The sequence below is a fragment of the Arvicanthis niloticus genome, chromosome 13 (assembly GCF_011762505.2).
Source record: "Arvicanthis niloticus isolate mArvNil1 chromosome 13, mArvNil1.pat.X, whole genome shotgun sequence".
NCBI lineage: Eukaryota > Metazoa > Chordata > Mammalia > Rodentia > Muridae > Arvicanthis > Arvicanthis niloticus.
The window spans coordinates 17778483-17806036 of record NC_047670.1 but is presented as its reverse complement, the minus strand read 5'-3'; the positions used below and the strand labels follow the sequence as shown (position 1 = coordinate 17806036).

At 43.6% G+C, this 27554-nt stretch overlaps 1 protein-coding gene across 1 annotated transcript in view; it reads right to left on the bottom strand.

The window, feature by feature from the left end:
- Positions 1-4089: 4089 nt before the first annotated feature.
- The window catches only part of Atp6v1c1 (ATPase H+ transporting V1 subunit C1), a 35611-nt gene continuing 12146 nt past the window's right edge, over positions 4090-27554 (bottom strand). Inside the window, exons 2-13 of the mRNA XM_034517209.1 lie at positions 25470-25633; positions 24595-24662; positions 22297-22382; positions 20954-21048; positions 19990-20081; positions 18072-18170; positions 16532-16600; positions 9740-9832; positions 9555-9648; positions 8005-8102; positions 6221-6347; positions 4090-4894 (exon numbers count right to left, since the gene is read on the bottom strand). Coding sequence (XP_034373100.1) covers positions 4799-4894; positions 6221-6347; positions 8005-8102; positions 9555-9648; positions 9740-9832; positions 16532-16600; positions 18072-18170; positions 19990-20081; positions 20954-21048; positions 22297-22382; positions 24595-24662; positions 25470-25601 — 1149 coding nt within the window. The 5' untranslated portion in view covers positions 25602-25633 and the 3' untranslated portion in view covers positions 4090-4798. The remainder of the gene's footprint in view (positions 4895-6220; positions 6348-8004; positions 8103-9554; positions 9649-9739; positions 9833-16531; positions 16601-18071; positions 18171-19989; positions 20082-20953; positions 21049-22296; positions 22383-24594; positions 24663-25469; positions 25634-27554) is intronic.

Below are 27554 nucleotides of genomic sequence, written 5' to 3'. Positions count from 1 at the left end.
GAGGTTGTTACTCTCTATCCAGGGTGTTCCCAAAACACATTTCTGATCAACCTAAGAGAGGGGACTCCTGCCCCTAGACCAAGCAGAGAGGGGCCACCCAGAACCCCCTCTGACTGGCGATCTAAATTCTTGCTTAGGCTGCAAGGCTAAGCACTGCAGGGGAATATAAAATTTAAAATATCTTTCTGGGTTCCCTAAGGGACAAGGGACTGCATAGGGGTTGATGTCAAAAAATACCCCTCTCCAGGAAAAAGACATCGGGATTGGTATGACTCTCACACTTCACTGAACGACAGGACCAGAGCCATTACAAGATCCCCTTCAATTACTGGAGGTCAGGCCTCTGTCCCTGCCTGTGCAAAACTGGAATAGCCACGGTCTTTTTATACTTGTAGGCAGGAGACGTCAGGGGCAGCTTTGCTTATACACTGAAGGCCTAAAATCAGCCATAGGCCTAAGTCAGCCTGCTAACACAAAGTCTCAGGTCTCTGTGGAAAAACACTGAAACAGACAACTATAAGATATTGTAAACAGGCAGCTTTGGTGGAAATTCACCACCCTGGATAGGAACAAATAGTCATAGGTCTTGTGGATAGTCATAGACCTTGGGTAGCCTCGGTGGATAGTACCAACCTAGATAAGGACAAGTGAATCATAGGCGAAGTCATAGTGACCTGTCCCCTGAAGCTTCACCCAGCTGACACTGTTCTGGAAGATATCTGTACTCCCCCTGAACACCTACACTCCTGTGTCATCCCCTTCCCCACATCCTGCCTTTTTGTGTATATAACCCCTGTGTGAAAAAGTAAAAATTACGGTTTGATCAGCCTACAGACAAGCCGTGGTTCTTTGTGTTCGCCCGTTTTTCCCCCCATTCTCTCTTAGGTGATCTCCCTGGACCCTGTTTAATGCCCTGCTGGACAGGACATGTGTGTACCACACATGTGCAATGCACAGCGTGCACAGAGCCAGAGAATCCTGGATCACCTAGAGCTGGAGTTACAGGTTCATCTGAGCCCGCGAGTGCTAGGAACCAAACCTGTGTCCTCAGAACAACGCTAACTGCTGAGCCATCTCTCCAGTCTCCACACTCAGATGAGTTCAAAGAATCTGATACTATAAAAAATGCAGACTATACCAGGCGGTGGTGGCACACGCCTTTAATCCCAGCACTTGGGAGGCAGAGGCAGGCAGATTTCTGAGTTCGAGGCCAGCCTGGTCTACAGAGTGAGTTCCAGGACAGCCAGGACTACACAGAGAAACCCTGTCTCAAAAAACCAAAAAAAAAAAAAAAAGCAGACTATGAATAAGTTTACACTAACATGATAAATTTTTAAAAACTACTAATGTTTTTTTTCTGGGTTGTTTTGTTTTGGGTTTTTGTTTGTTTGTTTTCGGTTTTTTGCTTGTTTTTGAGACTGGGGTCTTCTCTCTACATAGCCCTGGCTGTTCTGGAATTCACTATGTAGACCAGGCTGGCCTGGTCACAGAGCTCTACCTGCTTCCCCAGCCAGCGACAGGATCAAGCATGTGCCATCACACCTGGCAGTAATCACTTTTTAACCGAGTGTTGGTTTCTAAATTGTAATGTTTCCCATGTTTTCTCTAGAACACAATACAGACTTTTCAAATAAACTATCTTTCACTGACTTACTACATTGATTTTTAACCAAAAAACTGAGAAGTGACTTCTTTTAATAATCTGAATACAACAATGACCACCTCTTTTTCTAAAGGCAGCTCAGGTTTCCACTGTAAGCAGTCTGTGGTATCTGTGCATGTGGTCTAGCCTTGTGCACATTTTTTTTTAAGATGGAAAGGAAGCCAGTAAGAGAAAACTCTGACATCACTTCCTGTTTCATTTCTAATACCTGGGAGGAGTGTAATTCAGAAATAAGTGCAGAGACACTCATACTACTGAGTGGACCTGCACACAGGATTGCTCTGAAGACACTACCTGATGTGTGCTTCTTCCAAAATCCATTCAGGAAGCACAGAGGCGAACAATCTCCTGGGCAGTGTGCTGTAGGTCACTACAGCACGACTCACCATCTGAGAGCGCTCTGGGCTCCTGCCAAACACCAACACAGTTTAGTACCTGGGTATCCACTCTCCAAGCTCATTTCTATTGCAAAGAGTTAGGGACATGCTCTGGCCACTCACATGGCACCTGGAGCACGGATGTATGATGGGAAGGAAGATACCAGCAGTCAGAAATGATAGATTCAAATATGTCTCTGAGTTTGTGAGCCCAAGTTGTCAGGGCTGGGGAATGTAGTCCAGTGGTGGAATGGCTGTTTGCCTAGCACGCGTGAGCCCTGGGTTCTATGCCCAGCACCACACATACATGCACACACACACATGCATTTGTGGCTTTTAACTCCTCTGACCTTGAGTTCCCTACACTGTGAAACAGGACTGAACATTCCACCCTATCACCACAGACAAAGGCTAAGGCAACAGGTAAGAATGGTCTCTAAACGCTCACGACATCTTACAATTACCTAGGCTTCACACAGGAGGAGGCCCAGGAGACTCCTTGGGACGGAGACTCCAAGACCAGTCACAACACAACAGTGGCTGCCAGCAACAATATCAGTCCTCCACCATGGACTGAACTGACACTGAAGCTGCCTTAAGACTGTGACCCGACTTGTCAGCATTTCTAGTCTTTAGACTCCCCAACAGTGTGAACCGAAGTTACATGTTAGTCACCATGAAGCAGCTCCCAGCCATAAGTAAACACGGGAAGTTCTCGCCAGGCAACACTCTACACTGTCACACGGGGTCCCAGTCACTCATCACCGCAGCCTCTTACCACCTCCCTGGGGACAGCCTGGGCCTCAGAGCTCAGCAGTATCACTGTACTGGCTCCAGTCTGACTTCAGTCCACGCCCCAGCCCTCTGCAGCACTGTACGCTACGGAAGAGGCAGTAAAGTGCCAGAGCTTCAAACACGCACTAAGGATTCACACGGGAGCTTGGTCCTTACCCACTCGCATCAGAACCGTGGCCCAAACATGACCTTAAAGCCTCCTGTCTAAACACGTTTCCTTAAGGTAGAGATTATCCACATCCCTCAGATCTGACACTGAAGTGGAAGATTTTCAGCTTCTTCCTGTCTATGGAACAGAAACTAAAACTGTATCCCTGCCACATATGGTTGCCTTGACTCTAACCCCAGCACTTGAGGCAGAGGTAGGCAGCTCTGTTCAAGGCTAGCCTGATCTACATGGTCAGTTCCGGGCCAACCAGAGCTATATAATGAGACTGTGTCAACAACAATCACACCCTGTATTTCTAACACATTTGGAATTAGACTTCTGACCAATAATTTGGCAGCATGTGTCAAAATTTAATATATACACATGCAGAGTCTCTTACTGGGTACATCTGAAGTGCAGACACCTATGCAAGGATGTGTTCCAAGTAAAACTGCAGCCCTTGGACACCCTGGACACCCATCACTGTCTTCTGTGACGGACACCTGGTAGACCAGCATGGTCAGGAAGGTGAAGAGCCCCAGCAGTGTGGGTCTCAGACAGTGTGCATATAACCCATGTTTTCTCCAAGAGAGCTCTATGTTGGGGGGGGGGGGCAGGGAGGAGTGAGGAACTGGGACTAGATGTCGGACATGGGAAAGGGCGGCAGACTTCCTGAGGTAGACACTGGCCTGACGGGGACCTCTCACATGTTCAGACTTCCTGAGGTAGACACTGGCCTGACGGGGACCTCTCACATGTTCTGCTTTGTAGACTTTTGTATGTTTGAAGCAGATAATTACTTATGAAACAAAACACAAAATCCCACATAGCAAAGCTGTTGAAGGCTAATTTTCTCCAGGATAAGGTGGTGCAGACTAGTTCTCCACTCGCAAAGCTGTGAGTTCAGGAGTACAGTGTGATCTCAACTCCTCTCTCAGAGTTCTTTCTAAATTTTACGTCAAGTTGTTCACATCAGGGATTTTAAAGGCCAGAAATGCCTATTTTCAGACCACGTCAGAAGGGCAAAGTGAAAACGAGGCCTTTATGATTATCAACATTAGAAAACAAACATAAAGACTTAGACAAAATAAATGACTAGCACTGCATAGTTTTGCTACACTTTATTCAAAACTGGCCCCACTTCTTATTTAAGAGAGCTAAGCGTCCAGTGTCCAAATATAAATATCACCATGTGTGGAAAAATAACCTTCTGGTTTGTGCTCTGACCCAAATTTGGCACAATTAAATCATATGCAAGTCAGACACAAATGTTCACAGCTCAGCAGCTGCTGCTCCTGAGCAGCCCAGCCAGACTGCAGCTCCCTGGAGCCCTCTCAAGTCACACACACAGCACATGTGCACAGGTTCTTTTATTCTGTCCTGTGGGTGTCAACAGTGCTGACAAGATAGTGTTGGAACGTTGTCACACTGCACTACATCACAACTTAGTCACTACTGAACAGTTATGTCTACTAATACAGTGAAGGAGACGGTATGCTTATACCATTCCTGTAAACAAGGCTGTAACACACAGAATTATGCATACCATGATATGAAGGAGGAAAATACCTCTTTAAATAAACTATTCTATTTATAAATAAACTCTGATTTTTTTCAGTACACATTTACAGACCTGATCAATAAAAAGAAACAATATATATATTTTTTTTCTTTAAAAAGCAAATGTTGAGATATGGACCACATGAGAAACCCACCGAGGGAGAGGGTAAGGAGCAAGCAGAGAGCATGAGTCGGGAGAGTTGACTGTGAGCACACACCAACACAAGGACAGGGCTGACTGGGAGCAGCTCCTTTTTACTTGAATTCCAGCAAGTTGCAATCAATCTTGTAATACACATAGGGGTAGTACTCCTGCTGACTCAGGTTTAGGCCGGGAATATCCATAGGAGCCTACGAAAAACACAAACACCAGTTGGCCACTTACAAGACCTTCTACGGATCCCTAGTCTGAGCTGAAGTCATGCAGTTAAACTAATCTAAGGACTCGCTCTGCTCTAAGTACTGAAGAGTGTAAGCCTGCTGAGTCACTGAGAAACTCAGTGAGCAGGAAGGCCAGACCAGCTCTGCCGCAAGTCTATCTGACGGAACCGTGATGCTCCCAGTGTATTGTGTACAACTGCAAAGGTAACCTTTTACATCTTGGGTTTAGGACACAAGGCTTTTAAAATGTAGTATCTAAATAAACCAAGTGTGGTTTGAAAGATTCCAGGTCTATTTGCACCTTGTAAAAATTTAATGGAAGCAAAGTTTGTACTTAGGATTCTTAGTTTCTCCAAGATCTTAAGATAGCAAGTCATTTCCTACATTTTCTCTTATCAAGAAAATTAATTTTTCATTTTTCTGATACACAAGATCTTAAACTACAGAGAAAACCAGCAAGATCTGTGAAATTTAAACTGTAAAATAAAAGCCCACTAGTAACAGTGAGGTGGCAACCGCAGGCACATTGTGTGTTCTCTGTTGTTTAACAGCTCCTTTAGAAGGCTGCGGCAATGACCCCTCAGCATGAGCAACACTGCCTCTTCCCCACAGCTGTCTGCAGCTCCAGCTCTAGGCAATCTGCCTCTCTTCTGCTCTTGAGTGTTAGGCACTCACCGCTGTGCATGCAGGCAAAACACTCTCATAAACATAACATTTTATAGCAGTTTTAGAGAAATGACAATTCCCCTCAAAATGTTCATCTGAGCCAGAGCTCAGAAATGGCTACATGGATAACTTAACTGCTGTTAAGCCTCCTGATGACCAGAGTTTGAACTCTTGGCCCTACAAGGTGGGAGGAAAAGATATGTAGACAGACAGACAGGCAGGCAGGCACTTGCACACTCGCATGTCCGTGCAGGCGCACAAGCAAACACACACACACACACACACACACACACACACACACGTACACATGCATGCCCTCCCAAAATAAAAACATAAACTGCTAATCTACTATTACTTCTACCAAACAAAATAATTTCATATTTTCTTCCTCTCTGCAATCTACAGTTTTTAAGAACAATTCTAACATTGGTTGTTTCTGAACTTCTGCAACTGTAAACATCTGATACATAACAAAACAATGATGAGCTTCTAGAAATACCACAAACAGCTGCTGCAGCTGGTGTATCGCCATACAAAGTTTGCCTAAGAAAGGGAGATGCTCAGGGGACACACATGGCCTGGTGTCCCGTGCATATCTGCCATCCTACTGCCCTGCGCTGAGGTACTTACATCAATGATGGCAGCTGCACTGCTGTCCAGATGCTTGTACAGCTCGTGCAGCACTTCTCGGAGCTTCTTCACTGACTTCTTATTAGGCTGAAGGAGCATTGCTTGGAAGTTCACTGGCAAGCCATACCTTAAAAAGCAAAAAAAGCTTGTATAGCACAAGCCCATAAAGACATTTCCTTTTAGTGCAGCCTCCTGCTGCTCTCCATGGACACAAGTCTGCCACCAGCCACAGAAGCTTACACTAGCTGTAAACAAAACCTTCCTTCGAGCCCATTAGTAAAAACTGAGCCCTTTCAGTAAGAACCGAGCCCCTTCATGGGATGTAAGCTCAGGTCTGTGATTCCCAACGCTGGGGTGGCTAAGGCAAGGGGTTGTAGAAGTTTAAGGCCACACATATCTACGATAAACTTTCTCCTCCACCATAAAAAAAAAAAAAATGTTTAATATTTAAGGCCAATCTGGGCTGTAGAGGAGGAAAAACAGACAAGCCAATCAATAGGAATTTATTAATATTCAATTTCACAATAATCTATGAATATGCCCAATATGTAAATATGGCTAGAAGATCTGTTTGTAATTAAAAGCAGAGACTTTCCGTGCCTACTGTAAGCATTTTAAGAAACCTAGGACTAAGAAACATGGCTGCAGACAAGTCTCTAAACAACTGCAGCACATGGAGAGGCTCCGAGACAGCCGATGTTCCCACTGTCTTACAATCTACACTGGACATCAAACTACATGTGAAACATCTGAAGACTCTTCATTTTAAACAAACTTTGGCATTTCCTTTTAAAGACAGGGTTCACTGACCGTGTGAACTAGGCTGGCCTTGAACCCAGAGATCTGCCTGCCTCTACTTTTACCTGCTGGGATTAAAGGTGTGCACCAACATACCCAACGTGGCTAATATCTTAAAATTCCTTTTGCATTTAACTACAAATCTTGTGCCACATACTGATATATTTAGTGAACCAAAACCCACAAAACTAATGGTGGTTCCATGAAGCTAGAGGATGACTCAGGGGTTAAGAGCACAGGCTACTCTCTTCCAGAGGACCTGGGTTCAATTCCCACACCCACATGGCAGCTCACAACTATAACTCCAGTGCCAGAAGATGTGGTGGCTCTTCTGGATGTCACAGGCACTGTGGTACACACACATCACACAGGCGAAATACTCATACACAGTGATAAATAATTTTTTTAAAATGGTGGTGCTCCCGGCATTATAATGAGAGTCCTTCATCGCTGGGCAGCCTTGGGGTTTATGAGGAAGTGGAGTACACAAACCTGCACTTCTAGGGAAGTCCCACATACTGGTCAGCACCAAAAGGCCATGTGGATCACACATGACAGCACATACCTGCTGTACTGGCACTCAGGAGGCTGACACAGGAAGATCAAAGTTTGAGCCAGCCTACTCTAGAACTGAGCTCCAGGTCAGCCTGGAGAGACAATGTTAAACACAGCAAGTGGCCATGGTGAGCAAATGGTATACACACCAACTAGACATAACTACACAGTACATTCTGTGTACACAGAATGAAATTGCTGACAGCTCAGACTGACTCTCAAACAGTACATGAGAGAGAGTGGTGTTGGTCTCTTTTCCTGAAGCTGGTGTTAACGAACAGGATAAACATGCACTTGACAAGCTGTGTTGCCCTGACAGCCACTCCCTCATCACTGGCTCTTTGGCTGCTCCAAATCACCTTCATAAGGCTGGATCATAAAAGAGGCACACCAAACTCTGCAACTCCAACTTTTTCAATTAACTTTCTTACCTTAAAACAGACTCCACAAAAACCCGTAATGCTTTTATATGAATCCACGCAATAAACGCTTCGCTGAAATTCACTTTAAGCCACCGCACAAGTGGTCCCTTTAAAAAGAGAAACACAAAATTACCACAAATTTGGTTTGCAAACAGCAATTAGACAAGTCAAACTTTTTCTTTAAGTGATGAGTCACATTATGAAAGTTTCAAATATTATACTGGATACCAATTATCTTCTCAAGCTCTTGAACGAAAGGGAAAGCCACAACTCAGTAGCTTCAGCAGCCTCTGGAGTGAACTAGGTTCATCGACAGCAAAGGCACAAGCCTTCATGAAAGCAGTTCAAAGTGCACTAGAAATCTGCAGCACAGACACCTGACCACAGTGTAGGACACTCAGCTGCTTAACACACTTAGAGAACCCAACCCACAACTTCTCAGGAGCACAGCCATTCCCATCCGGAGTCTCTGACACCTGCTGGTAATTTATATTTTCCTCATTCGATGACAATGCAAGTTCATGTTAAACTTAAGTGTTTAGTACAATTTAAACCTTCTCCAAGGATGTCAAACAACACCCTTCCTGTCCACCTATAAAGACATCACGACTCAACACCTGAGGATCATTTGGACGGACCAAGCAACTATGTTTAGGCAGAGGATACAATAAACTCTACCAAAGCGTCTGCTCTTTGAGCTGCTGTGGCCAACAGCATTTGACGTCTGCCTGCTAGGAATCAGAGCAGCAAAGCGGGGTGAAAAGTGGAGGCATGGCCGTGCAGTGCCAAGACACCCCAGTGTCTGAGGACAGGCTGGACCACGCATGGGGTGAGATCCAGACACCTCCTTCACATAGCCCTGAGCTGCTGGGAATCAAGACACACATATATAACTATATATCTTAATTACTGTTGAGACAAGTTCTCATGTAACAAGGATGACCTAGAACTTGCTGACCCTCCAGCCTCTTCCCCCAATGCTGGGATCACAGGGTACACCAACACTGCTAGCTTTTGTCATTATGGCTTTGTGCACACTGGGTAACTCTACTGAACTACATCTTCAGCCCCAACACTTACATTTTTCTAGCACCAAATTATGACCTGCATTTTCATATTTTCCTCTCCTTTCAGTATCCCCAGAATATATTTTTCCATTTTCCTAAGACTCAAAAGCAAAATAAGCTCTAAAAAACCCACTGAAAAGACCACAAAAGGAGACTAGGGCTCGGGGAAGGGCCTGGGGTCAGACCTTAGCCCATGTAGAGAGGGGGTGAGGCAGGCAATGACACACAGGCTTGCAACCCCAGTGCTGTGGGAGTGCTGCAGAGGGATCTGGCACTTGCTGGCTGCCTACAATCCCTACACTCTAAAGTGAAGGCAGGCACATCCCCAAGCTCCAGACAGCCCTGGGCCACACAGCGCATTCCACCCAGACCATGAGATGAAACCCTGTCAAAAAAGTAGTGGCAGAGTAAAGTAGCTCCAGTCCTAGCCCAAGGAGGCAGTACTGTTTCACCTTCTGCTGCACACTGACAACACTAAGGAAGAACACGTACAAACTGCTTCTTCTTGTCAGTGGACAGCCTGTTCATTTCTTCTTTATCTGCTTTCATCTCCTCCTCATTATACTGGAAGTCACGAACTATGAACCTAAAGGTGGAGGAAAAAGCAAATTTGTCTACACCATATATAGCCAATATATATGTCTCTGTATATACATGAGACAGACAGACAGACTTACTTGTTTTCTCTGGCTTTGTGTCTGAAATCATCAACTGCTTTTCTAAACAAGGTGACGTTACAAAGATAACTGTCTTGGTCCTCTGAAAGAACACTAAAAAGGGAAAAAGTCATTTTAAGCTCTGTACTTCTGTGGAATTCAGAAACAGGAGGACAGGAGGCACCCACCTCCAACAGGACAGACAATGGACATTTCTGACGGTCTCTGGCTCCGATGCCTTCCCACCCTCTACTACACTTACTAGTAACAAAATGATCTGCTCACTACAGGAAGCCACCGCTGGAGCATGCTGTTCAATTTCTAGCATCAGTCTGGTTGATCAAACTGTCTCCTCTCGTCTCACAGACTAATCTTCCTCTTTCCAGTCCAATCTAGGCCAGCCCACCAGGGTCTGGCTCAACCACTCTGGACTGCTATCAACTCCTGTCCCAGGTATTCATTCCTGTCTTCCCACCCACCACACCCCAAATCAGAACTTCCCAGCTCTGAATGAACAAACTTCTGTGTGTCTAGGTTCTACAGTGTCAGTGAGTACACAACTTCCAGTCACAGCTCCATGGACATCACTATAAAGACCTTTCCAGACACAACTGCCAAGAAATTCTGTCACAGAAATCTATAATGCCTTGAGGAGCAGGCTGCTATTGGGAAGGGTGGACTGTATGGCTCAGGCAATATGAATCTGGATTCTCTTTATGAAGAGACTCTCATGTACAAGGTCTGCAAAGCTGAACACAACAGTCAAGACTCCCTGGGGGGATGTGACTGAGGCATGGAACTCTTCTATTGTCCATATACTGGGCATGTTCTAATGTTTAATTTGTGATTTTGTAAAAGAAAAGCCACCTTCTGAAATATAAGTGATACACACACAAAATCTCCATTGCCGTGTGTTCACTGCTGGCTTGCACAGGTGCACAACCACAAAGCGTCTCCACACTTGAGGCAGCAAGCATTCACCCTTCTCAAGCTGCCTCATGTCATTTGCTTTCGTGGTTTTTCTTTTATGTTTAGGGTTTATTTTTGTTTTTGTTTTTTTAAGATGACTTTTATTTAGGGGAGGGGATGCACAGACATGCACAATTGCCTATGTCTGAGAAGGCTGTTAGATTCTGTGGAGCTGAGTTCCAGACAGTTGTGAGCCACTGGAAGTGAGTGCCAGCAACAGAACCCAGGTCCTCTCCTAACCACTGAGCCTCTAGTATTTATTTATAACGCGGTAATTCTAAAACCAGAAGTCAGACTGTCGAAACTGATGGGGTACTGACTGAGAAATTTAAATGCTTTCTTTTAAAAAATAAAATAAAATTAGACAAAGTATTTTAAGTTTCATTTTTCCCAGAGGCCTAGTGAACTCCTCACTAGTCCAGTAAATCCAGGCGCTAACTACAGAGCCACGTGAAGACTGGCTTTAAGAACTAAATCTGTCCTGGCTCTTGACCACTTGAGGGCACCAGCACAGCACAGGACAGGGAGGCACCTCAAGGGCCTCACCCCCACCCCATCCCTATCATCAGGGAAATGCAGAGGAACTCAACTGCTCTTGGTTCAGAACACTTCCACCTCCTTTTCTAATCCACCCTATGAAATGATCAACTAGTTCTTGTTCCTAGCGCCATTCAAACTCAGGTGGACAGGGAGCCATGAAGAGTTTTAATGAGGGCTGGAGAGATGGCACAGCAATTAAGAGCAGGTTGGGGTTGGGTTCCCAGATTCATAACTACAGTTGCAGGAGAGCCAATGACTTCTTTGACAACCCTGGGCACCAGGCTTTTCACATGGTACACACATGTACGTGTACACGTGTACACACACACACACACACCACTCATAAAATAATCTTTCAAAATTAAGAACATTAGCTGAAAACAAATAAACCTGGGTTTGATAGGCCAACTTGGGCTACAGAGTGAACTCTAAGTGAGAATCTTTTTCAGAAGTAACCCAAATCTAGGTAAGATGGTACACACTTATGTGCACACTTATGTACCATCTAGGTAAGAGCTCCCGGGAGGCAGAGTTGAAAGGATCATGACTCCCAAGCCAGACCGGGCTACATGGCTTTGTCTCAAAACAAATGAGAGGTCTGGGTGGGGGATGGGTGTTAAAAGGCACTGAGAGGACAACTCTGAAACAGGAACAGATGCAGGGTTTGAAGCAGAAGGAATCAAAGGCTGGCATGGCAAGATAAACGGGCAGCAGCATGGGAGCAGCCTAACGGAGGCCAAGCAACACAACCACAGGCCCAGGCCAGACACAGCAGGAGGCTAAGCTGAGGGGGCCCCAGCAGGCGAGAGACGGGGTGGACCATATAAAGTCAATCTATTATTATTACTCCATCGCGCTCTGCTCTGCATCACTTGGCAGACACTGTTGCTACTTTATACTTCAAGGAAAATGAACTGTTGCGTTTGGGCAAATCATGCTGGTGTCCCAGAATACTGCATGGGGAGCCCAGTGGGACGAGTAAATGAGTCCAAAGCTATAGGGCAGGCCAGGATACAGGAGGAAGTTTAAGAGCCCTGAAACTCCAAGAGAAGGCTAGAGTGATGAAGGAGTGTCTTAGTAACTGTTTTATTGCTGTAAAGAGACACCAGAACCATGGCTGCCAGGAGGCTCAGTTTAACCTTGGGCATAACAGCTACTAGGTGCAAATAGATGAACAACTAACTGTTAGGTCTTCATACAGACATCATAAGCCTGGAGGGAACTGAAAGTCAGCCCACTGCTCATGTGCGCTGGAAGCCTCAGGACATTTTCAGTGACCCCTGTGGGAAGCAGAACTTTCTGAAGCCTCCAGGCTCCTCCTGCAGCTCCTGATCCCTCACTTCTCTAAGGCTTGGGCCAGCCATGTTCTCCCTCCTGCTTTATATAGCACACCCTTGCAACCATGATTCAGAACAGAAGAGAACTCCGCACAACACCCAGCAGTTTGTTATGGCCAACCTAGCACTTCCAGACCCGATAAAAAACCCTCTGAGACCCTAGCAAGTGATTCCCAAGGACAAAGAAGGTAAAAGCTACCCAGTGAGCTGGCCCAATCTGACTTTTGTAAGTTTCTGGTGCAGGTAACTGAACCCAAGGCCTCCCACATGCTAGGCAAGAGCTCTACGATCTAGCTACACACCTAGACTCCAATCAGACATTTTAAGAAGCAAGAGGAGAGGGGCATGGTGGTACACAACTTTAATCCCAGTACTCAGGAAGCAGAGGCACACAAGTCTTTGAGTTTGAGGCCAGCCTAGTCTTCAAAGACCAGCCAGGGTGAGACTGTTTCTCAAACAAAATCCCAAACACACACACACACACACACACACACACACACACACACACACAGAGAGAGAGAGAGAGAGAGAGAGAGAGAGAGAGAGAGAGAGAGAGAGACAGAAACAGAGACAGAGACAGAGACAGAGACAGAGACACAGAGACAGAGAGAGACAAGACAGAAAAGAGTGAGAACACAAGGGGAGAGCCATGTTTCCCAAGCCAATAAAGATTCAAAATAGCACAAACCTCCTCCCAACCACAGTAATACATACACTTATAGACACCCTAGTATTCAGCTAGGTTTCAAATTATCTGATGTTTTAAAACTTTAATATAGAGTATCTTGCAAACAGCTAGGCTCTGTGCACTGAACAATCAAGGCGAGAAGACCTGTAAGACACCGACACCGCAGGTCAAAGCACTTCCTGTCAACCCTGACAGCCTGGAACAGACATGGAAGAAAAAACAGACTAACCTCCCGCCACCCAAGCCTCCAGACATGTCCCATGTCACTCGTGTGCCTGAGCACACACTAAAATAAAGACCCTGCTGTGTAAAATGAAGGGTGGTAGTGGTATACCTATAACCCAGCACTCAGAAGGCAAGGCCATCCCAAACTGTACAGCATGACCCTGTCAAAAAATAGATAAAAAATAAAAATCCCACATCCAGGTTTGAGGGTGGCAATTTTTTAAGTATACATAGTATTGTTTCATTATGGCACTTTCTAAGGATGGTATTTAAGTTTTTTCTTCTATTTCAAAATTCATGATTCATTACTTCCAAGACTCATCATTGATATAGCAAGCTTTTGTTTTAAAAAAAGGATCAACCCAGTATGCCCAACATGTGACCTGCCTACAGTGTGTCAGAGGCTCAAGTAGTGAGCACCACCACCCACAGAAGGAAAAGGAGCAGAGATCCTCCGGCCTCTGCTTAAGTGCATGGGTCCCCAGTGATGCCCTCCACAGAAGTGCCAGAGTGGAGTCACCACAATTGCTGTGAACGAGGCTGAGTTGTTTCCTATTAATTTCCGTGCTTTAAAAATTAAAAACAACAAAAAAATTTAGTAAAACCTTGCTAGACCTTCGGGACACTGCTCTGAAGGGGCAAAGGCTATTCAATAAAATCTTACACAAAGGCAAAAGACATTTAAAACATCAAAAAATATGTTAAGCTTAGCCTGGTGGAACATATAGCCCTTGAGAGATAGAAACAGGCAAATTAAGAGTTCAGGCCAGCCTGGGCTATGTGAGAGCCTGTCGCAATAAAAATAAAAAGAAAGGGGGTGGGAGGGGCAGGCAGGCAGGCAGATGATCAAGTGATACTTTCTTGGTTTTTTTTTTTTTTTAAGATTTATTTATTTTATATATGTGAATAACATTGTCACTGTCTTCAGACACACCAGAAGAAGGCACTTGACCCAATTACAGATGGTTGTGAGCCACCATGTGGTTGCTGGGAATTGAACTCAGGACCTCTGAAAGAACAGATGGTGCTTTTAACCACTGAGCCATCTCTCCAACCCCTATTTTTTTTTAATATTTATTTTTATTTTGAGTGCTGGTGTTTGCCTGCATATATATGTCTGTGCACAATGCGTGTGTCTGGTGCCACTGGAAGTCAGAAGAGAGATGGTACCCAGTAACTTAAGTTGTAGGTGATTGTGACCTACCATGTAGGTGCTGGAACCAGATCTGGATCCTCTGCAGGAACAGCCAATGCCCTTCACTGCTAAGGCAGCTCCAACCCCATGACTATCCATAGTTTACTAATTCATTATTTTCACTTCACGGGCATTAGTGTTTTGCCTGCATGAGTATTTGTGTGATGGTGTCAGAGCCTCTAAAACTGGAATTACAGGCAGTAATGAGCTGCCATGTGGGTGCTAGGAATTGAAAACAGGTCCTCTGGAAGAGCAGCCAAGGTTCTTGACCACTGGGCCATCTCTCCAGCCCTACTATCCATAAAGACTTGAAACAATGATCACTTCGAGGTAATTAAAATGTTAGTTAACTGAGATAAGGCTCAGAATAGGCTACTTGACTAGCATGTGCCAAGTTCTAAGTTTGACACCCAACACCACAAACACAAAAAGGAAAATGTTAACTACAAGCTGAACAAAATCTTCATCAAGCCACAGAGCTCTTTCCTGAACAGTGGGTGTCAGAGCGGTGCCCTGAAGGCCTGGCTGGCTTGTGTGAACTATATGCTCTTCCCATGGCTACTTGGTCAGCTCTATGCTCTCCACGGGCACTGATGCCAAATGCACGTTACACTGTGAGGTGGGGCCAGGGATCCAGAAGGCCATTAGGACAAGTATTGCCTGGATTTTACTATTCTTCCTTTCAATTATTAAAGTGATTAGCAAACAATCTAACTCTCTGAAACTATATAAAGTCCTTTCAAAATCAGAGCTTATTACCTGACCCATACAGTACCCCCTCAGCCTTGAAGCCTGACTTCCGTATGTCTACCACTAGAGGACACTGCGAACTGAGGCCTCACCCTCCTCCTGGGTACCTGCTTCCTGAATACTGTGTTGATCTCTGAGCTCAAATGCTGTGGAGAAGTTACTACCGGTCAGGACTAACAGCCCAGGTGAGACTGCATGTCAAGATACAGCCACTGTCTGCAGTTTCCCACGTGAAGAGTTGGCTTTAATAAAGGTTATTACTTCAAATACAGGGGAAAAAAAATCACAATGAGCTCAGGTTTGTGGCTTATTTCTCAAAAGACCAATACTTGTCAAATGTCAATGGTATCACCTTATGTTTTATATACTCTATCAAGTCTTAAACTAACTTCCTGACTTCTTTGACATTTGAGATAAGACAGTAGGACCCAGAAGACATACCCAGATCACATGGCAAGTCAGAAGAACCATCAACAGGGTCTATGACTTTCCATTATACTAAACTAACTCCTGTACAACACAATGAACTGGGAAAGTTCTTCTGGCCTGATCTTACTAAGTTCACTTCCTCACTGTCTTTGATACCTTCTTTAACAAGTGCATCTCATGCAGCAATAACTGGCCACAGACTAATGATATAGGTAACAGGCTAGAAAACCACTGTCAGCCTTGCCTTGCCACTGGGCACTGAAAACCATGTGCTTTAGACCACTTAAACATGGACTCCTATCCTATCAAGAAATTAGCTGGCTAACTGCCTCACAGCTGTATGCTGTGTGCTGTAACATACAAATAGACAACGTACATTACACTCATAACTCAAAAATGCTTACTAAAAAGGCAATATACAAATTTAAAGAATATACATATCTGGCCTCATCATCTGCTCAAATAAAATCTGAAGGCTCACACGTTCCAGGAGCTGCCTGACGTGACTCCTTTGCTAGGGAAATGAAGACTAGAGTTGACCATTTATGAAGCAAAAATGTTGGCTCTAAAATTACAGATTTACTGCAAAGGAAACACAGACCACAAAGAGATTTCCTAATCCGACAAGCTGTTGGAAGACTGCTAGGAAAACAAAGCACTGTTGCAAGATGGCTACTCACTTGCTCGACCGTGGTACCACCATTTCTGCAAGTGTTTCATACTGTTTAATCCAGTCATTGTGGTTCAACCTGCAGAAAAGGCACAATATAAACATTAGGAAGGGAAGACAAGCCCCACTTCTGCCATGTCTAGGAAGAGAAAACATGGGACACGGGCAATGTGGCTTCAATAAAGCACATCATATGTGTAGCAAAACATCCAGTCTCCTACTGAGAGAATGCCTCACAGACACAGAATGAAGCAAGAAGTCTGACTTGGCCGCCCCACAGCCAGGGACTGTGGCGACAGAGGCACAGTTGGTTTGTTAAGGCGGCAAAGCACAGTACAGATTCTACATTATCTTTAAACCGCATGGCTGGAAAACATAATTTATACCTCATTTAACAAACAGAAGAAGCCATGGGAAATTACTATCGTGTTCCAATATTCCAGGGAACAGTTGTGCAGGGAAAGCATGGAGCAAAGCTTTGCACCCTGGGCACAGCTGTATGTGACCCCAGTGCTTGGGAAGTGAAGGCAGGAGCCCAAAGCCAGCCAGACCACAATGCCAGTTCAAGGACAGCCATAAAAAAACAGAAAAATCCAAAAGCCTACACTCTCAGAGAGAAGTGCTCCAGTCAAGTAACATTAGGGAAACTGAGTCCCTCGACATTCCTCTGCCCCCTCCAGGAGCCAGTGTTTCTCTTTTACTCCCAATTCCCTAACTAGATAAAATACAGAACAAAGAAGGCAGGCTTCATGCAGTGATATTCTGAAAAAAATCAATGTAGCTTGTCTCAGCTTAGATCCCCAGAGATGTCAGCAGTATAGGACCTAAGGCCATTAAAAGTGTCTTTTACACACAGGCTTTTTTGCCCTTGTTTTGAGACAGGGTCTTACTATGTATCTGGCTAGCCTGGAATCTCTTGTGCAGCCTAGGCTGGCCTCAGCTCCCAAAGATCTGTCTGCCTCTGCCTGCCCAGTGCTGGGATTAAAGGCGTGTACCACACTGTGCAAGCCACTCACTCAGTTCTACTCGTCTAGACTCTCCAAAACTACACATGAGCAAATATTCATACAGAAGGCCTAGTCAAAAGGAGACTTCAAAGGATTATTAAATCCAAAGGTTAGCAATCTATGCATGTGTTATAAACAGAATTTTATTTTATTTTTTTATTTTATTTAGTCTGTTTACAGATTCTGTGGCTGCTTCAGCTCTAACAACCAATTGGCATGGTAGAGAAGAGCAGTTTTGAGAGCAAAAAAGGCAAAAAGATTGTCCAGCCCTGTATGAAAGAGCGGCAGAGACTATCCAGCCCTTTTTTTTAGGGAAAAAAAAAAACACATTCTTCACTTTGGGGGTTTTGTTGTTGTTGTTGTTGTTGTTATTGTTGTTCTTTTTTGAGACAGGGTCTCTCTGTGTAGCCCTGGCTGTCCTGGCACTTACTTTGTAGATAAGGCTGGCCTTGAACTTACAGACAACCACCTGCCTCTGCCTCTGCCTCCCTAGTGCTGGCATTAAAGGTAAGTGCCACTAATGGACTCTTGTAACAGACATACTTGGGAACTACCACCAGTAATGTGACAAGATACTCCGAATCAAGAACAAAGTCATCTTTCTTCACAATTTCCGCCAGGCTTCGAGTTAGCAAACTTCCCCTGAAGAATAAGAAGAAAATCACTGGTGGATACATGTGCACATGCTTCAGTGACACAAGAAAGAAGGGCAGCTTAATCTCATTATAAATGCATCTCGAAAGGATCAGTCTTAGATGCTCCATAGGAATTCAAAAGTTAGGGGCTGGAGAGCTGGCTCAGTGGTTAAAAGCATTAGCAAATGACCCTGATTCAATTCCCCACACTCACACGGTGGCTCAGCTACAAGAACCTGACACCTTCTTCTGACCTCCAAGGGCCCTAGGCATGCACTTGGTCCACGTACATACACTAATACACATAAAATGAAAACTTTTAATTAAAAAAAAAAATGTATTTAAGAAGTCAATAGTTAGCCAGATGTATCTTACCCCTGCAACCCAAGAAGTGTCAACATCTGCTGAAGTTTGCCACCAATGTCCAACTCTGCTTATTTTAATTACTGTAGCTCTGTTCTTCTCTTAATTACATGTCCTGGCTGGGACAGTGTGAGTCCTCAGATATCAGAGTCTCTTTCATTGTAATTATGAAATTATTTCATCTATGCACAACCTCTGCTTTTTTCTCTCTTTCCTCAGATATCATGTGATACCAGACAATTTTGGTTAATTTACACATCATTAAATCATTCTTCTTTTGGTCCTCCAATAATGAAAATGTTTTGTCTTGTTTGTACCACAGACCATCTCCATCCAGCTTTTTCCTTAGATGATGATGCAACTTTGAATAGCTGTGTGCTTAAAACTCTACTTGGTGGCTAGACAGATGGCTCAGTGGTTAAAAGCACTTGCTAGACAACCATGTGGACCTGAGTTCAGATACCAGCATCCATGTAACAAGCTATGCATGCCTATAACCCAAGAACTGCAAGAAGTGGAGACAGGATGGAGTCTGATGACTCCCCTGTTCTTCACATGTACACAGTACACACTCGTGTGCAATTCTCTCAAATACACCACATGCGCGCACACACACACACACACACACACGCGCACGCGCGTACACGCACAAAGAAACAACAGTAGCAGCCCAAAACATTAGCAGTAACAGTAACACACACACGCACAAAGAAACAACATTAGCAGCCCAAAACATAGCAGTAACATTATAAGATCAATTATAAGATTCCAAGTTAATGCTTTAAAAAATGTAAACCTAAAAACAGAGAAAGTAGGAAATAATCATTACAGCACAAACAGATTATTACATAAAAAAATCTTTTAAGCAGCAGGTGATTGCTATGTAATAAATACACTGATAAAATAATTTTACACAAATTTCAGTAAAATATCAAATGTATTAAGGGACTAAACCAGAGTTCAGATGACAAGTCAATTTACAAAACAGTTTAATGAATCAGCCACACTGATTTGTTCTGATCGCTCAAATTCTGTAAAATTAATCAACTTTCTCCATGAAATGCTTTCAAAATCATAAAAAAGTATTTTTTCATGTGTGTATACACTTAAGTAAGTTTATGTACGGCATATATACAGGAGCCCGCAGAGGTCAGAAAAAGAAATCAGATCCAGAAATGAAGTTACAGACAAGTATCAGCTTCCATGTGTGTGCTGGGAACAAACTCAGGTCCCCTGCAAGAGCCGCCACCACTCTAACTGCTGAGCCAGCTATGCAGCTCCCACAAATCATTCTGATTATAGAAAAGGAACAGCACAAACTACAACTTTCTAAACCCTAATAGTATCCCACACAACATGTGCTAGACATGCACGAGCACGCACGCACGCACGCACGCACGCACGCACGCACGCACGCACGCACACCCCACACATTTAGCATCCACAAAGACTTAAGAGCTTACGCGTTCTTTCGCTCCAAATTCTGAAGATTCCCTTTCAGGTTATTGTATGCAGATGCCCGAGACTTTAGGTCATTATCAATCTGAGTCACTCCCTTCAAAAGAGAAGAAAAACAGGCAAGTTATTCTTAGATTTGCCTCTACTAATACAATTTCAATATTTTCTGGCATAAAAATATGTGATTTCATTAAAAGTACAACTTTAAAAGGACATTTAAAAAATAACCAACTTCACTGCCTTTAATCTCACTTGAGAGGCAAAGGCAGATGGATCTCTGTGAATTCCAGGCCAGTCTGGTCTACAGAGCTAGTTCCAGGACAACTAAGGCTACACAGAAAAACCCTGTCTCAAAAAAACAAACAAACAAAAACCAAACTTTATTATTAACAAATTTCCTTATGAATCTTTTATACTGTCTTAGTCCATGAAGTTAAGTTACTTGCTATTGCCACATTACTTCGTAAATCAAGTAAACAGACTCCAGCCCATTAGGTTAAAGATTACTGATCAAAAGGCTGCAGGCCAGACATGGTGGCACACACCTTTAATCCCAGCACTCAGGTGGCAGAGGTAGGAGAGTTCAAGGACAGCCAGGACTCTAGAGAGACCCTGTCTCAAAAGACAAAACAAAGAAGCTGGAGTGATGGCTCAAAGGTTAAGAGCACTGGCTGCTCCTCTAGAGGACCCCGGTGTAATTCCCAGCACCCACATGGCAGCTCACATCTACCTTTAACTCCAGTTTACTGGGTTCTGACAACCTTGCACAGACAAATATGCAGGCAAAACACCAATGGACACAAAATAGAAATAAACACTGAAAAAAAATTAGAAAAGGAAAAACCTAAAAAGTATTGCATAGCATGCTCTCTCTCATACACACTATATGACACACATACATAGACACACATAATTCAAACAAGTCTTCTATAAATCAGTGTGTCCCACCTGCCTCATTCCTTGTCTTACCTTGGCAATTATTTCAGAAATATTCTTCAGAGACTGCTTGATTGGATATTTGGCCATATCCCACTGGAACCTTGTTATGTAAGTAACCAAGTCAACTGAAATAAGACAATAAATTAATTACTGATTAAGAAGTAGCAGCATTTCTTGTGGGTTTGTCTGTCTGTCTGTTTAGACTTTTCAAGGCAAGATCTCTCTGGGTAGCCTCCATCTACCCGGAACTCACTCTATAAACAAGGCTGGCCTTGAACTTAAGAGATCCCTCTGCACCTACCTCCTGAATATTGAGATTAAAGGCATGCACCACTATGCCCGGTAATTTGCTTTCTTCTTAACATAGGCAAAGGTATGATTTCTGAAGGGTTTTGATTAAATAAATGTGCGTGAGATCAGAACACTGAACTTAAGATAATGTTTTAATCATGTATATGAGGTAGAGGGCAGGTATATAAATATGAATGCAGGTGCCTGCAGGAGGAGGCCAGAAAAACAGTCCCTGAAACTGGATCACAGGTGGTTGTGAGCTACCCAGTGTGTCTGCCAGGAATCAAGGCCAGGTCCTCTGCAAGAGCAGTAGCCCTCTTAACCAATGAGCCATCTCTCCAGCCCCAGAAAACTATAGTTTAAAAAAGTGATATTGTTGGATGTGGTGGTGAATCTTACTGAAGGCATGTTTTAATGTGGTTTTAAAAGGGTTACCTTTAATCCCAGGTAAAGTTAGGAGAACCTCCTGAATTCAAGTCCAGCCTAGTCTACATAGTAAGTTCCAGGCCAGCCAGGAAATCTGAGACTGTCTCAAAAACAAATTAATTAATTAATTGATTAAAATCAATAATAAATGAGATAAAAATCTTCTTTATAAAACCATCATCACTGAGCAGGCTCAATATAAATATTAACATAGCGTGTGTGTGTGTGTGTGTGTGTGTGTGTGTGTGTGTGTGTGTGTATGAAAATTATGGGTACTAAGAAAGCAACACTCTAACTTTAATGGAGGAGAGGCATTACTGTGTAATAAAAGCCATCCCTTCCTAGGTACTATTAAGTGGAAATCAGGCGGCGTCTAGCTGCAGTAAAGCTGAGACGTCCAGCCTTAAGTCAACAAGTAGTTCTCGAGGGAGCTAAAGAAAGAGGGCTTCTGCAGGAGGCCTGATACCACACCTGACACTCCATGTACCCACTAAGAGTGACATGGAGTTGTGTTCTGGGGCAGATGCACTAGTACCGTCACCAGCAATCCCCTCACAGCTTTGCCACAGCAGCCTCCCTGTCATGACTGCCCGTCCTTGTGACCTGTTTCTAAGACTCTCACACTAATACCTAGGGGCCATACATAATGAGCTCACCTCCACTGGCCAGCAGGTTCTCCTGAACTTTATCTTTACTGTCCTCCAGCACATCAGCCATGTATTGAGCCACTTTCTTCACCACACTGGGAAATTAAAAAAGAAAATTATCATTTTTAGGGAAAAAAAAAATCCATGTTACATAGACTGCACTAGGATATACTATACAATGAATCCTTATATAAAACAAAGAATAAAGTGGATGAAGGTCTGGTTATATGCAAAAAGCAACTGCACAACTGTAGGGTTTTATAGAGACTACATGTAAAGTGTTTCTCAGTCTAGAAAGAAAGTCATGAAAACTGGTCATGATAGCATATGCCTGTAATCCTAGCACTTTCAAGGTGGAGGCAGAAGGATCAACTCCAAGACCATCCTCTGCTACATGTGGAATTACAACCTCATTGTAACTTGTTACTTTTTTCTCCTCCTTGCATTTTCATTCTAGTGGGTAAGCCCCTGACGGCATTTGAGGCTTTTCCCCTAACCTGGTTCCATGACATGGTACCTCATTATACAGCGCAGATTGGTTTGAACAGGTAATCCTCACACCTCAGCCCCTAGAGAACTGGGAGACAGAAAACAGATATGCAGCATGGCCTCCAGTCATTCACCTCCTCACTACACACAAGCATTGCCTACAACAGGCCTTCCTTTATTGCCTTCAATATTACTGAAAACCAACACAATATTGGGACTATTTACTTTCTTACTGCATACGCTTATGTTAAAATAATTTCTCAAACTGAGCCTGGTAGTATACAACTGTAATCCCGCAATCAGAAGGCTGAGGCAGCAGGCTCATCAACTGTCCCCCCATAATCCAAAATCAGAAGGCTGAGGCAGTAGGCTCATCAACTGTCCCCCCATAATCCAAAATCAGAAGGCTGAGGCAGCAGGCTCATCAACTGTCTCCCCCTGTAACCTGCAATCAGAAGGCTGAGGCAGTAGGCTCATCAACTGTCTCCCCGCCCCCCAAAAAAGGCAGGGGACAGGCTCCGGAGATAGATGGCTGAGAAGTTATGAAAAAAACATACTTCCGGAAAATCCAAGTTCAGTTTCCAACACCCAAGTCAGGTGGCTCAGCACGAACTCAACTCCAGTTCCATGGGATCTGAAGCCCTTCTCTGGTCTCCACTGGCATCTGCACTCACACTGCACGCGCGCGCGCGCACACACACACACACACAGACAACACATTTATACATAATAAAAGTAAGTCCTTACAAATAAGTAAATAGAATAAACCATACATCACTAGTTGGAGTAATGTGAATGAAAACCAGAATGTGGCCAGTCATGATGGGCCTTGAGTCTCAGCACCTGGGAAGCAAAGGCAGGCAAATGTCTATTGAGTTTCAGGCCAGCCAAGGCTATAAAATCTCTGTCTCCAAAACAAAACAACCAAAAACAAGAAACAAACAATGAGATACTGCTTTGTACCCACCAGGAGGGTACAGTAAAATCAGTTCATGGTAGGTCCTAGCACAAATGCAGCAAAATTAAACTGGCTCAGCACTGATCACACTTGTAATCCCAGCACTGGGAAGACAGAAGCAGAACTGCTGTAAGTGCTAGGCCAGCCTGAGCTACACTGTGAGTTCCAAGGCAACTTGGGCAACAGTGTAAAAACCTGTCTCAAAAAAACAACAATAAGATCTAACAATGCAAATATGAACTGGTACAGCCACTGTCAAACAGCTCTTCAAAAAGAACCAAGAAACCAATGACTCCACTCCCAGGCACACACATTCAAGAAAGACAAACAGAAACGCAGCTCACAAACAGTACATAAGCCAAAAAAGAGAATAAACTAAATGGTCTCCCAGTTGATGGATTAATAAGGCATGATACATAATGGAGTTATTGTAACAGTGGGGATACTGAGCTGGGCATGGTGATACGTGTCTGCAATCCCAGGGCTGGGGAAGCCAACAGGAGGATCCCGAAGGCTTCCTGGTCAGTGGCCCAACTGAATCTGCAAGCCCTGGGGGTTCCAATGAGAGACCTCGTATCAAGAAAAAACAAACAAATAAAACCCAAAGTAGATGGCTCCTGACATACATGTGCACCTGCACAGGAATGTGCATGAACATGCTTGGACATACAGGTGCACATGTACACACATCCAAATACACAGAAAAACACTGATATATACAGAAAAAGTCATCTCCTAAAATCATTCAACTAGCGTAGCATACACATGGACTAGAACAGTATCTGGAAAGACTCTCCAGATAACCTGGTACTGACAAGAGTGTCTCACTCTGCTCTACCCCACACATGCAGATACGTTACCCTTCTACAAATGCATCCAGTTTAGCCAGTTCATCCGACAAGCCAACCAAGACATCCAACGTGCCAACCTAGAAGGGAAACTCAGCTTAGAACTCAGTTTTCATTATGTCCATCCTTTTGATTGAAGAGGGATGGGTTGTTTAGTTCTGACACTGGTCTTACTGTGTGACCTGGATGAACCTTGAGCTCCCATTCCTCCTGTCTCCTCAGTGCTGGGATTACAGCCTGCACCCTGCCCAGCTCTACATCCATTTGCTTTTTTTTTTTTTTTTTTCTTTTTTTAAAAAAAAACTAGATGATGTATCTTTATCTGAAGGGTCTACAAATCTTTTATTTTCCACTTATTTCATAAAGTGTAGCACAAAAAGTTTGTTGAACATTTAAGTCAGTTATATGTATGAGTTAATTCTGAGTTGGAAAGCACCGTTTAGGACAGGAAAATCTTGCACTTAATTCAACAAGCCCAGGAACAACGGGCAATGTGAAGTCCTGCTTTACAAGGCCTACGATGGCTCTGCGGATGCCCATCACTGGTAGATTATTAGTCTTTAATAAATGTTAAATACATTAACTGGATTAAATAATGTCTAAGTAGGTACTGTGGTAACAGAATATAAACTTAACAACAGACATATTATTGTGGCATTTAAAAATATACACTAAGATTTTTCTCTTCTGAAAATCCCATTTTGTGATGCAATACCTAGGCTTCCTTATAATTTATAAAAACAGAAGACTCTCAACAAGATGTGACTTCAGTGGTTTCCTTGTAACATTCAAAGACTCAGATCCACCCTACGCTAAGTCAACAGCTAGAGAGGAGTGACCTCTACAAACTCACAGTCTTCTGCACAGTGGAGCCACTGTCACCTCACCTTTAAGTCAGGAATGTTGAACTTGGAAGAGACGGCAAGGTTATTGTTCTTGGTGGTTGCTGCATGTAGTTTCTCCCATGTTTGCTGACAGGTTTTCTCCCCGGGAGCAGATATGAGCCAGAACTCAGTCATGTTTGTGACCTCTTTGGCAACCAAGGGAGAAGCTGTAATGTTAAAACAGAGCAGGTAACATTTAATGTCCTTCAGTACAACCTTACAACAGTTAGGATCTAAAATGCCCCCAGAAGCCCTAGTGTCTAGTGGAACTACTGGGAGACTATAAAGCAGGTATGGGGGTGAGACCTTGTGAGAAGAAGTTAGGTCACTTGGAAATGCACTTGAAGCAGATATTAGCACCCTGGCCCCTCTCTGTCTTTATTTAGAGTCTCATTATTCTGCCCAAGCTGGCCTCAAACTTTTGGGCTCAAGCTATCTTCCCATTTTGGCTCCCCAAATGGCTGCAATTACAGGACCATGATGTCATCAAGCTTGGCTTCTCTTTTTGCTCTCACCAGCATGAAGAAAACAAGACTTCTCAGCTACAAACATAGGCTTGATACATTGAGACACCAGCAGCCCCAACAGCTGCTGGCTTCTTCACTGCTGTCTTGGCTAGTCGGCCTAGGCTATTTTCCCATCTGGTTTCCTCTGCCTAAAATTACTAAACAGAGCTATCTTACCCCAGATACTAATCAGGAGACTATCCTGACTGTACAATCATCAGCTTATCAGAGAATCTACCTGCATCTTTAAGCCTCTGGTTGTTTAGTTTGTTTACCAGTATGGAGATTAAACCCAGGACCTCAAGCACTCTTCTGACTGAATCCTTTCCCAGTCCTCCTGAGACAGGGTCTCACTAAACTAAGTTGGCCTTGCACTCACCTATAACCCAAACAGGCCTTGAACTTTTAATCCTCCTGCTTTGGCATCCCAAGTTGATAGGGTTACAGGACTGTACACTAGGCCAGTCTAAACCACCTTTAATAATACCACAGTTTTGAATACCAGCAGAACTGGTGAAGTATATTTGTGGGTGTATTTTCTAATCACTATCTCTCCAAATGGCAGGTAAGGAAAACAACTGTTCTAATTCTTCCTGACAGCAGTGTCACATCTGTTAACAGTGTAAGCCAGCAGATGTCTGTCTCACCATTCTACTAAATACCTTTCTTGGCCCACACATGTCCAAAAGACTCCCAGAAACAGGAAAAAAGACCCTATTTTCTCATCTATAAATACCTGCCTCTATACTCCACTGAGTTTTTACCAGCATAAAAGGAAATAATGTCACAAAGCATCCTACACACAGGGAAGCCGTGTCTAGGAAAGACAAATAGTTCTCTAAGTCTTGCTTTTAACTTTTTACTTTTTACTTTAACTTTTTTCTAACTTTTTTTTTTAACTTTTAACTTTTTTAATGGAGCTCTTTTGGGAGAAGAAAGGACACAGTGGCCTTTGAGTTTGGTGCTGTGCTGCACACACACGTCTGCAAACTGTCATGCTCCATTCCCACAATAACCCTATGAAATACTCACAGCCTGGTCATTCACCTAAGGGCACAACACAAAACTGGCATCAAGTCTAACATCGAACACCAAAGGCCACGTTTTCTAAGGAACTCTTTCCTGTGCTGTGGTAGAAAAGGATGCTGGGGTGTGTGTGTGTGCGTGCGTGTGCATGCATGCACCATTTGTGGTCATAGAACTAATCTTGGGAGTTGTTTCCCTCCTAGCTTATTGGGCAGGGTTTCTGGTGTCTGTTGCACTGTGTTCTCTGGGGTGATATTTCTCTTTCCAGTCTCCCACAGGAGTCCTGTGGTTACAGGTGTGCACCACTGCACCTGGTTTCCAGGGTCATGAAGATTGTATAGCTAGGACTTTCTTTTATCCACTTAATATCTTCAAGTACTTCTTGAATATTGTTGACTATTAACCCTGAGGATTAAATGAGCTAACAAATAAATTGAATTATAACTTGTTATCTATTTTCCCTTTTCTATTCTTGAAATATAATCTACACACAGTGAAATACACCCATCTTAAGACTTCAATCAGTTCCTGAGCCATGTATAAACCTGTTGAGCTA